General features: G+C 42.8%; 3 protein-coding genes across 3 annotated transcripts; 1 reads left to right on the plus strand and 2 right to left on the minus strand.

The window, feature by feature from the left end:
* Positions 1 to 1,180: 1,180 nt before the first annotated feature.
* LOC127777218 (probable polygalacturonase) lies at positions 1,181 to 3,610 on the minus strand. Its single transcript, XM_052303777.1, has 2 exons — positions 3,474 to 3,610; positions 1,181 to 2,826 (listed from the first exon to the last, which is right to left on the minus strand). Exons 1-2 carry the CDS (start codon positions 3,516 to 3,518, stop codon positions 1,414 to 1,416), a joined length of 1,458 nt encoding a protein of 485 aa, XP_052159737.1. The 5' UTR covers positions 3,519 to 3,610; the 3' UTR covers positions 1,181 to 1,413.
* Positions 3,611 to 7,487: 3,877 nt separating this feature from the next.
* On the minus strand, positions 7,488 to 10,285 carry LOC127775376 (uncharacterized). Its single transcript, XM_052301599.1, has 3 exons — positions 10,041 to 10,285; positions 8,522 to 8,648; positions 7,488 to 8,422 (listed from the first exon to the last, which is right to left on the minus strand). Exon 3 carries the CDS (start codon positions 8,384 to 8,386, stop codon positions 7,739 to 7,741), a length of 648 nt encoding a protein of 215 aa, XP_052157559.1. The 5' UTR covers positions 8,387 to 8,422; positions 8,522 to 8,648; positions 10,041 to 10,285; the 3' UTR covers positions 7,488 to 7,738.
* Positions 10,286 to 13,172: 2,887 nt separating this feature from the next.
* LOC127775780 (uncharacterized) lies at positions 13,173 to 16,062 on the plus strand. The gene is made up of 4 exons (XM_052302075.1): positions 13,173 to 13,382; positions 13,987 to 14,248; positions 14,361 to 14,428; positions 15,102 to 16,062. Exons 1-4 carry the CDS (start codon positions 13,206 to 13,208, stop codon positions 15,405 to 15,407), a joined length of 813 nt encoding a protein of 270 aa, XP_052158035.1. The 5' UTR covers positions 13,173 to 13,205; the 3' UTR covers positions 15,408 to 16,062.
* The last annotated feature ends 240 nt before the right edge of the window (positions 16,063 to 16,302 follow it).

Here is a 16,302-nt window from a genome sequence, read left to right on the forward strand (position 1 = left end):
AGGCCGGCTCGGTGCGAGAGGCGCGAGCGGCGGAGATGGAGGCCGGCTTGGCGCGAGAGGCGCGACCGGCGGTGGAGGAGGCGACCTTGGTGCGAGGAGGAGCGGCCGGTGGGTATGGCGTGGTCTTTGGCGCACGAAGACTGGCCGGCGGGGGACGCCGGTGTAGGGGTCCCGCATGTCGGCAGAGCTGGAGAGGTGGTGGAGCATCGGTGCGTCAGCCAAGGATTTGCAGTTGGTGAGCGGCGGGTGAAAACCTAGTCCGGCCTTGGCCGGGCCGACGACAATGGTTCATTCCCCCTCCTGAGGGCGTTGTCGTGCTGTCTCACCCTTCAAGGGCGGTTGCCGGGCGAAAGCCTAGTCTCGGCTCCTTTGAGCCCCGACGGACGGCGGCGGCGGTTTTTTCGGTCGCTTCTCTTCTTGAAGACGTCGTTTTTGGCATCCCTTAGAGGGCGATCTTGTCTGTGTTCCTTTGTTGGTCTAGCAGCGGTCAGTCACGCTTAGCGGCGGCCGGTCCGATGCTATCCTCCTCCCGGGTTGTGTGTTGGCGCTGTCGGTGTGCGGGTGTTGGTATATTTTTTTTCCTTTTTCCTGGTTACGACCCTCTAGGGTTGTAATCTTGTAATTTTTTCCTGCTCTATCAATAGAACTTCGCACCGTCTCGTGCGAGTCGTTCAAAAAAAAAGTTATGGGGTACTCCCTTTGTTAAAAAAAAGCAACCTAGTACTAGGTTAAGTTTTCTTGGGACAGAGCGAGTAGACATTAAGCAGATGAAGCAGGAAGTGACACCAGCGCACACACAGATAGAGAGAGCGATGTATGTATACTCTTAGGCAGCAGTGTGTAAAAACTATTGAGGTAATCTACCTCTCGTGGAGGCTGTTCAAGTCATTATATACGATACAGCAATAGTACAACTCAAGACCGAATCGTATATTACTAACCTATACAGATTCTACATACACAAGGAAAACACCTATACAGCATCGGAAACGAATCAGTTATGCAGTAACGTAAGCAGCAGCATCTCTATTGTTTAACACAGTGATCTCTGATTAATTATTGTTTGACAGACAATTGACAATCGAGCGCTGCGCTGTATAAGACTGACGCCATAGTTAAAAGTTGCCATAGAAAGATGTGAAAGATTTTCTTTCATCAGAATATAAGCATGCAAAGTGGCTGACGACTAATTTCTCATTTGTATTTCACGAACTGAAGTTTAAGTTACATAATTGCAGAGCAAGGAGAGGCAGCACTGACATGACGCAGAGCGAGCGCTGTGAAGCAGCACAGTCAGAAAGGTCACTCTGGGTTATTGTTTTTGTTTCAGAAGACCGCACGCAGAGGCTAGTGTTGTAGTAGTAACGACGGTCACAGCTACAGCTACAGCGCTGCAGTCTGCAGCCAGATCAGCTAGATGGAGGCCGGGACGGAGTAGGCGCACTGCTGCATGACGAGCTGGTCGATGGGCAGCGTGTCCGTGGGGAACGGGCAGGCGCCATCGTGCGCCCCCTGCAGCGGCTGGCACGGCGCCGGCGTGACGCCGGTGGACACCCCCTCGATGTCGGTGCAGGTCCACGGGTACTTGCGCGACTTGGAGAGCGTGGCGGTGACGTTGGCGATGCAGATGCCGCGGAAGGGGGCGCCCTGGATGCCCTCCAGCCTGGCGGCCTCCTTGTACACCCCCGTGGCCACCACGTCCTGGTAGCTGATGTTGTCCACGACGGGGATGGCGTTGGGGTCGTAGCCGTCGTCCGGGTGGGACTTGTAGTTCCCCGTCATCCAGAACACCCACTTCATGGTGTCCAGCGACATCCCCCGGACGAACACGTCGCGCACGTACGCCCCACGCCCCACCGCCGTCTTGATCCGCACCGCCGACTCCGAGTTCACCGCCGTTATGTCCTCCGCCCGCACGTCGCTGATCCCGCCCGACATCTCGCTGCCCAGCGCGATCACCGCGCTCGTCGGCGACACGCACGTCAGCCTCCGCACCACGATGTGCTGGCTGGGCATCCCGTACGCGATCCCGTACTCGTCCCACCCGGACTTGATCGCCACGCAGTCGTCGCCGGACACGATGTAGCAGTCCTCGATGCGGACGTGGGAGCACGAGTCCGGGTTGATGCCGTCGGTGTTGGGCGAGTGCGTCGGTGCCAGGATCGTCACCCCCTGCACCACGATGTTGCTGCTGTACACCGGGTGGATGTTCCACGCCGGCGAGTTCACCAGCGTCACGTTCGATATCACCACCGTGTCCGAGTGCATCACCTCGATCAGGTACCCACGCGTGTACTTGAGCTTGTTCGAATGGAACTTGGACCACCACATCGCCCCCTGCCCGTCGATCGTCCCGTTCGCGCCGGTGATCACCACGTCCGTCAGGTTGGACCCGCCGATCAGGCTCGCGTACCGGCCGCCGGCCTTGTCGCGGCCGCGGCCGTACGACGGGAGGGGATCGATGATGGGCCACTCGCCCATGTCCTGGGACCCCAGGATGACGGCGTCGCTGTGGAGGAACAGGGTGAAGTGGCTCGTCAGGTTGAACGGCCCAGTCAGCCACTTCCCCGCCGGCACGTACAGCATCGCCCCGCCGCCGCCCTCGCCGGAGTACTGCGACAGGTGGTCCACCGCCGACTTGAACGCCGCCGTGTTCGACGTCGTGCCGTCGCCCACGCCGCCGAAGTCCGTCAGCGACGCCGTGTGCGCGCGGCAGCTCGGCGCCAGGTACATGCTCTGCCCGGCGATGGGCGCCGCCGGGCCGTGGCGCCGCGCCGCCACCGTCGCCGACGCGGCCAGGAGGAGGACGCATACGGACCGAAGAACCTGTGCCAACAAATTAAGATCATCTTATTTACTAAAGTACTCTCCTAAATAAAAGGGGGAAAATATGAAAATTTGCAGATTTCGACATACTCAGATTTCTCAATCTACTGTGCTTGCTAGTCACTTCGACAGAAAAGGGGATGGAGATTGCTAATTGGACAGAAAATTTAGTGAAAACAAATACTATACTCCTTATAATAGAGGGGAAAAGGTGGTGATGAATTTCAGACTTTGACAGTGAAAGCTCACATAATTTGTACTACTGCACTGTCCGACACACCCGACAGAAAATTTTAACCAGAAATTGGGATTCAAAAAGCAGGGAGCGCGTGATCTTTGTTTAGTTGGTAGTGCATTCCTAAAGCATTGTTAAATACAGTATAGAAAACGAGACACGAAAAAAAAAACATTACTGTACAATATTCAGAGAAGAAGAGAGCATTCTTCAGGATAGGAGAAGATTAGGTACAGAGAAACAGGAACAAGCAATGACCAAGAACAGGTTGCAAGACAATGAAACGGGCGTTCTGGCACTGCCATTCATAAGATTTTTAGGACAGCCATAAAGAATACAGCAAGCGAAACAGCTACGCAAGCAATGAATGATGCTACTAAATAGCAAGATGGAGGCAGAGTCAGTTACATACATGAAGAGGTGACGCATTTGGTACCGGCTGCGTTTGCAACGCCATTGCTCTGGACGAGAGTGGAGTGTGGTCACGGATGAGATGAGAGAATGGAGTGGGGTGGATTGGATGGTAGCGGCGAGTGAAGCTGCAGATTTATAGGAGGCCTTTCTGCACTATTGAGCACTCACTCCTGCCTCATCCTTACTACTATTAATTAATTAGTGAGATTTATTATCCATGCAATCCAGCACTAACTTTCCCTGTCTTTTCTTTTCTGTACGACTCCTCCCTTTTTCTCTTCAAATTGACATCCTGAATACTTTATGCTATTACCAGTTCATGTGAAAAATTTACCTTTTTACTAGTAGAGCTTTTCAGCTGCCTGCCTGCCTGCCTGCCAATAGCCCAATAGCTTGCTTTTTACCGGCCACCCGGCCTCATCTTATCGATGCCTAGATTATATTCGCTGTGACTTAATACGAACTAGTGAACTACTATAGCATTCAGTTTATACTAGTAGTAGAGTTCTTGTTTGTTCAGTTCAGAGATCACATGTGATGGTCAGTTCAGTGTTGTGCTCTCTTTTCAGGTTGTCTGTTTCCCTATCTTAACACTAGATGGTTGATACTGTCAATCAGTCACGGGTCTAGAAATTAGGCAGCAGCATTTACCCTCCGAGTTTATATCTTTTCTATAACAATATTCTCAAATTAAACCCCCTAATTAATTTTCAGCTATAACTAAGGTTTTTTTTTCTGTTACTGAATCAGCTCTGTTTTTTTTTCCAGTCTTTATTGTGCACTATGAAGTATGAATGACCACATGCTGTATTTTGTGATAAAAAAAAGTGCATGTGTTAAAGCTGTGATTGTGGGACGGTGGTAATGAACAATTCATTTGTCTATTCATTCATGTTGTGATCGATGAACCACATATATATGTTGCGGTGCTTGTCATCGTCGTCGCCGGAATTGAAGTGCTCTGTTTCAGTGCGCATGCAATCCTACGCATGACAGGTCTTTGGGAAGTCGCCGCTCGTGCTGGATTTTGTGGCCACAAATTGCTTTAGAATTTTGTGCACTTTTTGGTTCAACTAGTTAGTATAGTAGTTATTATTCAGGAGGATTAAACCTGCTTTTGTTGAGTTGTGATCCAAATTCATTTGCACTTAATAAAGGCCAGCTTCTGCCGTAGCGGAGCGAAGGCTGAAGCTGGCCCATTGGGCTGTGCGCCCGGGGACGCCCGGGGGTGCGGGGGCGGAGCCCCCGCGGTACGGATCATCATCCCTTTTTAGGGTTCCACTATATATATACCTCTTGTAAGCCGCCGTGCGGCGATGTAACCTCACCTCAGATATAGTGAAGATATTTTGCTGGCTGGCGCCCGTGGTTTTTTCTCTCCTATTTTGGGAGGGTTTTCCACGTTAAATCTCGTGTCTTTTGTGATTGATCTATTGTTCTTTATCGTTTGTTCGCCTATCGTTTCCTAACAGCTTTTGCACTTGATTTCCTTCATTTGTATAGAAATGGGCAGGTGCATCCGTGCATGAGTATTACTCCATATGAAATCAGCTTGCAAGATCCTCAAAAATAAAAAGCTTATGAACAACTGAGGGATCACATTGGTACTGAATTACTGATGGATAGATCATGTGTGGGGGTGGTGACTGGACATATATTCAGAGACAAACTGCCGGTTTAGTTTTTTTTAAAAAAAGAAGCCGGTTCATAGTTCATGCATTGCGTCTCATTGTATTGTACTACTATCAGAGATTCAGAGAGAGAGAGAGAGAGAGAGAGGAATTCAGCCATGTCACGGGGCGTTCATAGTTGGTGAGATTGGTCGTTCTTTTGTGGTTCACGGGTGGATCGTAGTACATGCATTAGTACCATTGTCGTATTATTGTTGTCGGTCCCATTACACGATCACGATGCTTTCGGCCTTCACTCTACTACTACTAATTAGCCTTTTCTTGGATTACGCAAAGCGAGCTCACGAGCTCAACATACATACGGATATGCTTGCTCGCCTCAGTTGAGTAGTACTTGAGTGTTCATCAGCTCAGTCCTTTCAGTTGTTGCTGTCTTCTCCTGAATCAGTTTCAGTACGCTCTCTGCCCTCTGCAGCCGGTTCCAAACTGTAATCCTACTCCGAGCATGCAAATGAACCTCAGTTAATTCATTACTGCTGCTAATCAGTGAATACAAGTTTTTTTTTAACTAGGAGAGCCAAGCAAATGAGACATTACATCAGTGAAATGAGACAGAAATGAGACATTACATCAGTGAATACAAGTTGTTAAGGAAAAATGTTACAAACAAATACTACTATGATATTATTCAGTGAGGCTTTAAGGATTCAGACAGAAAAGATAGTGAATGCTACTGTAGTACATGTTCGGTACCACTACAAACACACACTACACTTGCATTGCATGCGTGCAAGCTTAACTTAATCAAGTAACAAGTGGCAACCTCATGTCTGCATGCGTGCTTTACGCGCTTAGCTTCAGTGGGTCGGCGCCGCTCTGCCATATATGCTATGCTCTCCACCATCACAACAACATTCACAACTCGATCAGCAATTTATTTATTTTGAGCAGGCTGCACATGTACATATTACAGGATATCAGACAGCTGAAAATGCTTGTCCAACCACAATATTTACATATGGGAATTGAAAATGCATGCATCACTTAATATATATGCTGGTCCAAGCACAATCCATATTTTTACAAGGTCAGAAAAGAGGCCGAAATTATACGCACGCCCGGTGCTTTTCGTCAGAGAAAAGGGTTTCTCCTTTTCCTTTCCTTTCCTTTCGTTTGTGGCACGCCCGGCCGTCCAGTAATGGGATGGGATTGGTATCGCCCACTACCATTTTCCATCCATCTATTCCATTCTCAACTTAAATCACCCGATCATTGCTCAGTAAAATTCAAGTGAACTGAAAGGAGTCACAGAGCTTTCGGTGATAATGCTGGCGGCGGCGAAAAATCAAGGATAACTCAACCTAGGCTCTAGAAGTAAAACGACTCTCACAACTTATCCTTTAACTTTGTTTCTTTCTCGTACTTTTTTTTTCCGCGAAGATTACATTTCTTTCCTTACTTGTACCTTTTCCTTTTTCTCCTGCTATATATAATAAAATTGGTATGGTTTAAGTGCCGGTTAGTTTTTTTTTTAAAAAAAAAGAAATCACCTAGCAAGCCGATATATATACTCTTGTTTTTACTTAATTTTTCAGTGATAAAACAGTAAAAAAAAATGACACATAGCTTTTTATAATGAAAATGGTTTGAATTTCCAATCTCTCCCAGCAGGCACGCAACGAGCAAAATGACACATATAAACACATGTTTATACCACCATACATACATGACACTAGCAAGGAGTAGACATGTGTGGTGTTCAGGCCTAAATATGTTCATGGACAATCGATCTGCAGTAGCTCTTGTGTGCGATGCATGCCACGTACACACGCACAAATGAGCTTACCGTTCTTGTTATACTATTATGTAACATATACTCCATATCCTTTTGGCTTTTTGCATGAAGCAGTTTGGGGAGTTCGCACAAAGGTGAGAGACATATATAGATCGATGGGAATGCAGTCCCCACCACTCACACTATAGCTAGAGAGTACAGATCCAATATTAACACTGTTCTATCAAATTAACAATGGAATGACTGCTGCAAAAAAGGAAGGTGGCCAGGAGCCAACCCAACCATGCATGGACAACAATAATACATGCACTTTCTATCCACTAGAATTAGAGTACATGCATATGCCGGAAAGAAATTAGGAAAACAAGCATCACAACCTGGAGGTGACAATTCATCAATAATCCATTCCAGCCACATCTGACCTACTACTATGAGGGAATTTAACATGCAGATGCTAGGTCATTTCTGGTCGAGATGCGATCATGCCAACACAACGAAACAATCAGGTAAGCATCATATCATTCATCACTAGTCTCCTCAACTCTCAAGGAAGCTAGCTAGGCCATCTAAAAATGCAGTTTACACCACAAACACTTTCAATCAAATAAGGCAAGGAGGGCCCATTACAACACCTATATAATTAACTGACACCAAACATTTTTGTCTTTGAACTCGTAACATGCAACAGTAAAAATGGCTTTCCTATACCAAACTTTGGTTTCTAAAGAAAAGAAAAAAAAAACTAAGTATCACTCTGATAAAAAGATGCATCTTATGTGACTACATACAGATTATGCATTTGGTATGTTTATAATCCTCTCTGTATTTCTGTTCAGCCTATTGTTGGTTCCACTGACCACTTTCAGACTCAGTGGCTGAAGATGCTGCTGCTACTGCTTCTCCTTGGATGGTAAATGGATCCTCCCTCCTCTTCTGCAATGGTGAGACAATGGCTATAGGGCCAGGGTGGATATCTGACTGAGCAAGTGCTTCTTGATAGAGTGGTGCTTCACAATCCGTCAATTGCTCCCATGATGAAAATGTCTGGGACATGCCCCAATTGGTCCATCTCAATTGGGGAACATAAGCATGAGAGACACTTGTTGGTTTGCCAGAAGGATAAGCATCTACTCCTTGTGAATCTGGAGCAAATCCAAAGCCCACAAAATCCTCCCAGTGGTTGCATATTCTAAGGTTGTTCAACATCAAATGGCAGGGTTCCTCGGAGTCTTCGTCTATGAGAACATGAAGAGCCACTGCTTCAGCTATTGCAGCACCTTCATCATCTAGCCTCTGTTGCTCTTCCCTTTTCTGCTGCCGTTTCTTCTCCAGTTCTGAAATAATAGCAGCCGAGTTTGCAAGTGCTTTCTCTAACCGGCGCCTTTTCTTCTCCGCTTGCTTTTGGCGATCCAGCTCATCTTTTGCATGCTTCTTTTTCCCTTTCTTCAACACCTTGCCTCCCTGATTGCCTCCAGCCTTATCCATGGAAAATGTGCCACCTTCTCACTATATGTGATGTTCCTATACAAATCAAAGATTCAGAATCAAAAGATACCTCAATGATAGATTTTATTTTAATGAAGAAGCTATTCAGGCAGTAATGAATTCAAGATGGAATACCTAAATCAACTCAGGAGTCAGGACTGAAAGAATATACTGTTTCTTCTATTGTTAATTTTGCCCATAATTTCTTGCTGCGCAGTTTTTGCCCCTTTTCATAGCACAACAAACTCATATGGATCTTCTCCTGTATTAAGGAAATAACAAAATGAGGTACTGACTACTGAACTAATATATGAAGGTACAAAATGCAGATGCTGGAGTAAAGCAGGAGAGCATACAAGGTGATTCTTAGCAGTCAAAGGAATATACACGGGGAATAAAGGCCATCAAGTACAACATATGTTTGCTGACAGGCCTAAGATGAGGGTGATACATTGTTGAACCTGAACGCAAAGTCAAGCCAAACCATGTTGAAAAAAAATGGAACATTTTTTTCAAAATTAAAGTTTGATATGCTTTTGGTTTTCGGAATTTTTCGGGAAGAGACAGTGGTATCTTAACCCTATTGTCAACTACGAATTTCAATAACATATATGGAGAACAGAGGAATATAAATAACAAAGGCAAAGAAGATGCTAGCAGCCATGTACTATGTGCACCAGAAATTATAATTAGACTAAGAACTAAAGAGTTGCATTCTTAGATATAATATGCAGACCACGAATATTTAGTTCTTATCATTAAATAACACATAGCCGGAGCCCAAGATCAAAGATTAATACTTCTAGTCATAGGAAAGTCTACTTTTGTGTCTCAGATTTAATAAAGACCAAAAGATTCATATCAGACAGGAGCTGTCTTCCTAAGCCCAACATCAGACTAAACTCCATAAAACTATAGAAGTGATCCTGAGTAACTGCAGTTAATACTAATATTATTTGTCTCATCACTTAGCATGGGAAAATGCAGCCTGAAGATACAATTCACAGCTGCCTTGCCCGTGCCAAAGGGTCCTGATTCCACCCACCCGGAGCTTGTTGGTCCTCCAGGGCTCCTTCCAAGCACAATACGCATTAATCACCGCCGGATAGTAGGACCCAGCGCGACAAGTTTCTGGCTTTAATTTTCACAGCTACTCTAAATACCCCTGGTGAATTCTGTTGTGTATACTTTGTTTGGAAATTGGAAATATAGACGGGTCATAGAAAACAAGAGTGCATAGGAACTAGCTATTCAAGGAGTTAGCTACATACTAACCAAAATTTACAAGTTTGGGCATCCAGAGGATCAATAGTTATGACAAGACATTCCCCCTCATAGCATTAATTGGAAATTGAACCTAAATAGTGGAGTCCCATTTTTACCTATTTGATCGCCAAAGCCAAAAGTTTCCTAATAGAGTAGACAAAATCAAGCAAAATTTGTATCTAGCGTAAGGCTTTCAAATCCTCGGAAATAACCTAGATTTACAGATTTGATCAATACTACTATATGCAAAAACAATTACCACCACTAGTGTTATCCTGGTACAGTTGACCGGAAAAAAAAGATGGAAAATTGAAGCAATTGGCGTCCCTTGTCCATCTGAGTAAGAAACAAGAGAGAGAATTGAGGATGAAGGATTGGGGGAACTCACCCCTATGGACCTATATGCGTCCCAGTGGCGGCGGAGAAGGCGGAGGAGGGAGAGATCCGTTGGGTGCGAGTGGAGATCCGAGGGGGAGGAGGCGAAGTCGGCGAGCGGAGGGGGGTCGAGATCCGGCGGCGACCGAGTGCGTCGCGGCCTCGCGGGGGAAGAGAAGAGAAGAGAAGAGAAGGCGGCGACGGAGGGAGGAAGGAAGGAATCCGCGGGCACCAAACCGGATATCATCAATTAATTTCCCTCCCTCCAATCCAACCACCGCAAAATACTACCGCTGTACTACATGGGATGGGATGGGTGGGACCATCGGTATCCAAGACTATTATCTCTATTTGGCTTAAATTTGCAATAAAAAATTTAAAATTTCTCAAGCCAATTTGCAACGCACCATCATAAAATGCCACTAAGTTGAAAAAAAGAAACATCATATTTGCAATGTAGATTTAGACTGGGTGACGCTAATGGACGGGTGATCACCGTCCCTCCCCCCCCCACCCAATGCGCTCCTCTCCCCCCTTCCTCCTCCCTTTCTTCTCTTCCTACTACACCATAATTTTTTTAAAGAAAATAAAAAAACAAAGTTAGAAAAATTTATGTATAGAAATACTACATATAAAAAAATATTTGAATTCTAATTCTAATTTGAATCAGGTATATAAATTTTTGACTTATAAACTTTAGATGTATAAAAATACTATATATAAAAAATATTTGAATTCAAATTTAAATTTGAATCGGATATATAAACTTTTGACTTATAAACTTTGGGTCTCTAAACTTTATATGTGTAAACTTGAGGTGTATAAACTTTAGGTACATAAATTTACTAAAATAGGAAAGTAATGCGGTTCCAAAAAAGAAAACCATATGGAGGAGGGGGTGATAGCTCGGGGCGATCGATTGCCCATTAGGCTTTTTGATTCAGACTTTACATGTCATACTCATATAAAGGCTATGTTTAGTTCCTCGAAAACTTTTCACAAAAACATCACATCGAATCTTTGGACACATATATGGAGCATTAAATATAGATAAAAAGAAAAACTAATTGCACAGTTTGCATGTAAATCGCGAGACGAATATTTTAAGCCTAATTAGTTCATGATTGGCCATAAGTACTACAATACCCCATATGTGCTAATGACGGCTTAATTAGGTTCAAAAGTTTCGTCTCACGGTTTACATGTGAGTTATGAAATTAGGTTTTTCATTCGTGTCCGAAAACCCCTTTCGACATCCGGTCAAACTTCCGATGTGACATCAAAAAGTTTTCATTTCACCAACTAAACAGAACTAAACAGGGCCTATACTAGATGGAAAAAACGCTCTTCCAGCACATGCTCAATAGGACAGGCACCATAAATAAACCAATACATTAAAAAAATCTTATAAGTATTCGGGTAAAAAGATCTATGCCGTACGGATTTATCACCATTCTACCTTATACGATCCAGTAGTAGTACTACCTCCGTTTTTTTAATCGATGATGCCGTTGACTTTTTCTCATATATTTGACTATTTGTTTTATTTAAAAAATTTACGTAATTATAATTTATTTTGTTATGAGTGGTTTTACCACTCATAGTACTTTAAGTGTGATTTATATCTTATACATTTGCATAAAAATTTTGAATAAGACGAATGGTTAAACATGTGAGAAAAAGTCAACAACGTTATCTATTAAAAAACGGAGGGAGTAATAGTTATTATGTGCCACATCATTTATTGATAAAACATTTTGATTTACCTTGATTCTCATCGAACCTATCTCAAGAAAATCGAATGCAAAACTCCTGCTATCGAAAGGGGGGAAAAAGAAAAGGAAAGAAACGTAGAAAGGGTGAAAAATAGAAAGCAAGGGAGGCAGGCATGAGCCAGGAGGGATCACAGACGTGACTACACAGCTAGTGGTAGCTGGTTTGTCTAAACTAACTATCACTCCATCTATAAGAGACCCTATCCACCTATACTTCAAATAAAATTTTCTCTTAAACTACTCATCCGATCTACGATCCGATTACACCGTTGTGTTCGTAACAATTAAATATTTATAACAAGATCTTACATGATTATATTTTGATGAAAAATTATAAATTACTTTTAGATTTCACTAAATTACTTCTTAGACATATAAAAGTAAATTCAATAAAGCCTAAAATTAATTTACATATATTAAGTAACTTATAAAAAAATAAAGTAACTTTAATGCATGCCTTTTTTTCATTAGCCGTGACTACACAACTAGTGGTAGTTGGTTGGTAGTTGGTTTGTACTCCATCTAGTGTCTCCTTTCATATTATTTTTAAGATCTATTTGTATCATTGTACTCCACTCAAAATATGTGACAAAACGAGATTCATATTGAATATATTCTAACATTTTATTAATTTAAAAGTAATTTATTACATGTTATAGAAAGTAACTTCTAAGTTATCAGGAAGTAACTATTACATCTTATACATGGTTAATTCTCATTATTTATTTCATCAATGTTATTTGCAATCCATCAAAGGTTTTATCTTCTTTTCTCATTCTACACGAAAAACAAAAATGAAAGGAGAAAAACAATTGGTAATTAAACAGATTTATAGAGAGTTACTTCTGAACCATGCAAAAGTTCCTTCCAATTAACATTAAAGTTACTTTTAAAAATTGTTAAACTTATGTGTGTTAATCTGTGCTGATTAAATTTAATTTCTAGATAAAGTTATATTTTTATCCCTACAACGAATTTACTTCTAATGTCGTGACAAAGTTACTTCCGTTTTGTTTTAAGATACTTTTATAATATATGTAAATTACTTTTAGACTTTATGAATTTACTTTTATATGTCTAAGAAGTAATTTAGTGAAATCTAAAAGTAACTTACGTATATAATAAAAATAATTTATAAATATAAATATTTGTTCATCGTAATATAATTATGTAAGATCTTGTTTTGAAGATTTAATTCTAATGAACACAATAGTGTAATCGGACTGTAGATCGGATAAGTAATTTGAGAGAAAACTTTATAAGAAGGAAAAAAAAAGACATGCATGTCTACATTGAAAAAAAGCATGCATCGTGTAGTAGTACTTTTTCTCACAACATAGATGGTCGCTGATTAACACTAAACCAAGAGGCATCTCGGTTTAGATTTTGCCGGGGGATCACCCATGAGCGAGGGCGAGGAGGAGGAGGGGAGGCAGGTCCAGGAGGTGGTGGCGCACGTGTACGACGTGGCGAGCAGCGGGTCGTCGGAGGGGGGCGGCGGCGGCACCGCCATCCTCCACGTCAACCGCTTCTTCAAGGACGCCATCGGCCTCGGCGGCATCTTCCACACCGCCATCCAGGTTTCCCCCCATTAATTGTTCTTCCGGATTGTAAGAAATATCGATCTGCATCTTGCTTGCGCCCGGCCCAATGTATTCGTCTTCTACGGAAAAGAAAAACTCTCATTTTGCATGCTAGGCAAACAGACAGCGGTCGATCTGGGAATAACCGGTTTCTCCTGGGAAGATCTTTGCTCATTCAGTCACATTGGAACCGGTGGTGCACAACTCAATTGATGTAGAATGCCTTGCAAAAATCGGACCTTTTAGAAACTGGAAGAATACTGTGAGAAATGTAGTACACCTGGTAGGACAATTCAGAGCCTTTTTCGGCTTCCACTTAGGTCTCAATTTCTTGTTGATTAAATCGTCAAAAAATATCCTACATTTTAGCTGAAATGTTCACTACGAATTGGGTAAATCTGCATATACTAGCCTTCCGGGAAAAAAAAATTATATTGATGTACTTAATAGGTGGCAATACTGTTCCTTGTTGAACTTTCTTGATACATGGTCTTGCAACGAAACCCCTAGCTACTTACTGTTGATTAATACATGCTCATTCTTGAGCATCTGCAATCAGATGAACCCCTAGGTATTGATTCATTCTGTGTGCCTATTACAGGTGTATGGAGATGAAGAATGGTCCTTTGGTTACTGTGAAAATGGCACCGGGGTTTTTAGCTGCCCCCCTTGCAAAAACCCCATGTACACGTACCGTGAGTCCATAGTGCTGGGGAAGACGACCTGCTCTATTTTCACGGTAAACCAAATACTACGGGAACTGAGCTGGAAATGGCCTGGAGGCTCATATGAACTCCTGTCCAGGAACTGCAATCACTTCTGCAATACTTTCTGTGAGAAGCTTGATGTACCAAAACTTCCAGGTCCTTCAAATTGTTTGCTGATTCATTACCATATAAACCATATGTACTCATATCTGACTGTAATAGTTTTACAACACACAATGACAACAAAATTTCAATCAATTATGTACAGCTTGGGTCAATCGCTTCGCAAATGCTGGGGATGCTGCTCTAGAGGTAGCTGAAAATACAGCAGAAAAGGTGCACCATTCTGAACTTCTATGCTATATGTAACAGCCCAGTGTCCAAGCCGGCTCTAGTAAGTAGTAACCCCACTATATATACTATACACACATAGCAACCCATTTGCACTTTTAACTCAACTCATGCTAATTGGTTAACCAGCTTCCTTTGTGCATCTAAGGTTTATATGCTGGTTCCCAGCTTCAACTTAATACTGGTTATACTCCATTTGTATGTTCAGTACTTTAACTGGCACTAGAAGGTAGAAACCCAATACCATATATATCCCCTCAAGTCCCGTACATCTGCTAGATTTTTCAGTAACAAAATTATGGATACAGCAGTAGCACATAAACTGTGTGAGCACATGAATGATACTTAGATGCTCAATTGAAATAAATAAATAATACGGTGAAAGCACAAAAAAAAACTGCAAATCAGCACTTATACTAGCTGTCAAAAATTTTGAAATTAATGTGCACACTGTCAACTTGTCACATCGGTTTGGAAAGGTAATTCATGAACAATAGTTCTTAGTATAAATTTTTGGTACCTCCTCAAGGATCATAAAAACAAAAGAAGTGCAAAAATCCAAATACCATGTCCACTGACTATTAACATTAGTTAGTTTTACTGCCTATTTATTTGGAGTAAATTGATCTGGCATAGATCTTTTTTACTTTTCACTCAGCTGAAGCAAGCAAAAAAGGACATTGCGGGTGCATGCAAAGCAGCCACCACATATTTGACTGGTGCATCTTCAAGTTCACCATCAAATGCAGATGACTCAGGCGGTTCAACAAATAGTTCTCTTTTTGAGGGGACATGGCTCAGAAGTATCATCGGCATCAGTATGAAACCATCAAGGAGTCTCATGTGTTCGGATAGTTCAGATGATGAAAAATCTGAAGATGAGAGGGAATCAGATTGCCAACAGCCTAGCGGTGATCAAATTGAAGAAAAAAAGGATGCTACACAAGAGCAAGCAGGAAAGTGAGAATAGACCATGCCATCATCCATGAAGGTCACACCACAATGTACCGAAAGAGGAGCAACATTTCAAGATTGCAATTTGCTGATTAAAAAAATTTACACAGCGAGCAAGCAATCTACAACAAGAACCTAATTTACACATTGGGTGGCATCGACTTGTGATCAAGAACGGGGAGCTGTGACAAAGCCCTGACAAGTGCCGAAGTGATGGCGCTCATCACAATGCGTGCAATCCTGGACTTTACTTGCCCACGGCGTGGCAGTGGACGAACTCTCATTTGCTTTTCGCCCTTGTAGACTTTGATGAGATGAGCAGAGGCAACCTTGCAAGCTTTCTCGCCCATGTTGGTGAAGGAGATATCAGAAAACTTGTCTGGCACTATGCTTGATCTCTGTTCCCGTCGTGTACTTATAGGCTAGGAGATGTTGTATCTGAATGGAAGACATGACAGCTAAACTCTTGTTTCATTGCCGTATTAGCTGAGGGAGCCATTGACTATACCTGAATGATGTTGTTTTTTTGTATAATCTTGCAGTGTCTGTTGGTATGAAATGAGATGCTTCTGTTGATCTATTTGTGTCAGGATTGATTGGGCTGTTTGTCCGCGTGTGATGTGCAAATCTTTGACTTGATTGTGGCTCTGTGGTTTCTGATGAACAGACATGTGTGCATCTGGTGGAACAAACTGCAGACTTGTCATTTATTCTGGTCAGGTGTGGTGTCGTGTCCATGTTTCTCAGGTGCAAAGAATTGTTGCCAACCTGTGATGTCCCCCAAATCTGAGTATAAAACCTGATGCAGAAGCATTTGTGGTTAAGCTTGTTTATTAGGGGGGCAATCATGAGGTTCGTAGCATTGTCTCAATCTTGAAGGAAATCATGTCCACCATTATTGCCAA

This window comes from Oryza glaberrima, chromosome 6 (assembly GCF_000147395.1).
Source record: "Oryza glaberrima chromosome 6, OglaRS2, whole genome shotgun sequence".
NCBI lineage: Eukaryota > Viridiplantae > Streptophyta > Magnoliopsida > Poales > Poaceae > Oryza > Oryza glaberrima.

Coding starts and splice junctions, on each gene's coding strand:
- LOC127777218 (XM_052303777.1), bottom strand. CDS start 3,518: ATGGCGTTGCAAACGCAGCCGGTACCAAATGCGTCACCTCTTCAT. Junction 2,827..3,473: donor CAAATGCGTCACCTCTTCAT/GTATGTAACTGA, acceptor TTGTTGGCACAG/GTTCTTCGGTCCGTATGCGT.
- LOC127775376 (XM_052301599.1), bottom strand. CDS start 8,386: ATGGATAAGGCTGGAGGCAATCAGGGAGGCAAGGTGTTGAAGAAAGGG.
- LOC127775780 (XM_052302075.1), top strand. CDS start 13,206: ATGAGCGAGGGCGAGGAGGAGGAGGGGAGGCAGGTCCAGGAGGTGGTG. Junction 13,383..13,986: donor TCTTCCACACCGCCATCCAG/GTTTCCCCCCAT, acceptor TGCCTATTACAG/GTGTATGGAGATGAAGAATG. Junction 14,249..14,360: donor TGATGTACCAAAACTTCCAG/GTCCTTCAAATT, acceptor AATTATGTACAG/CTTGGGTCAATCGCTTCGCA.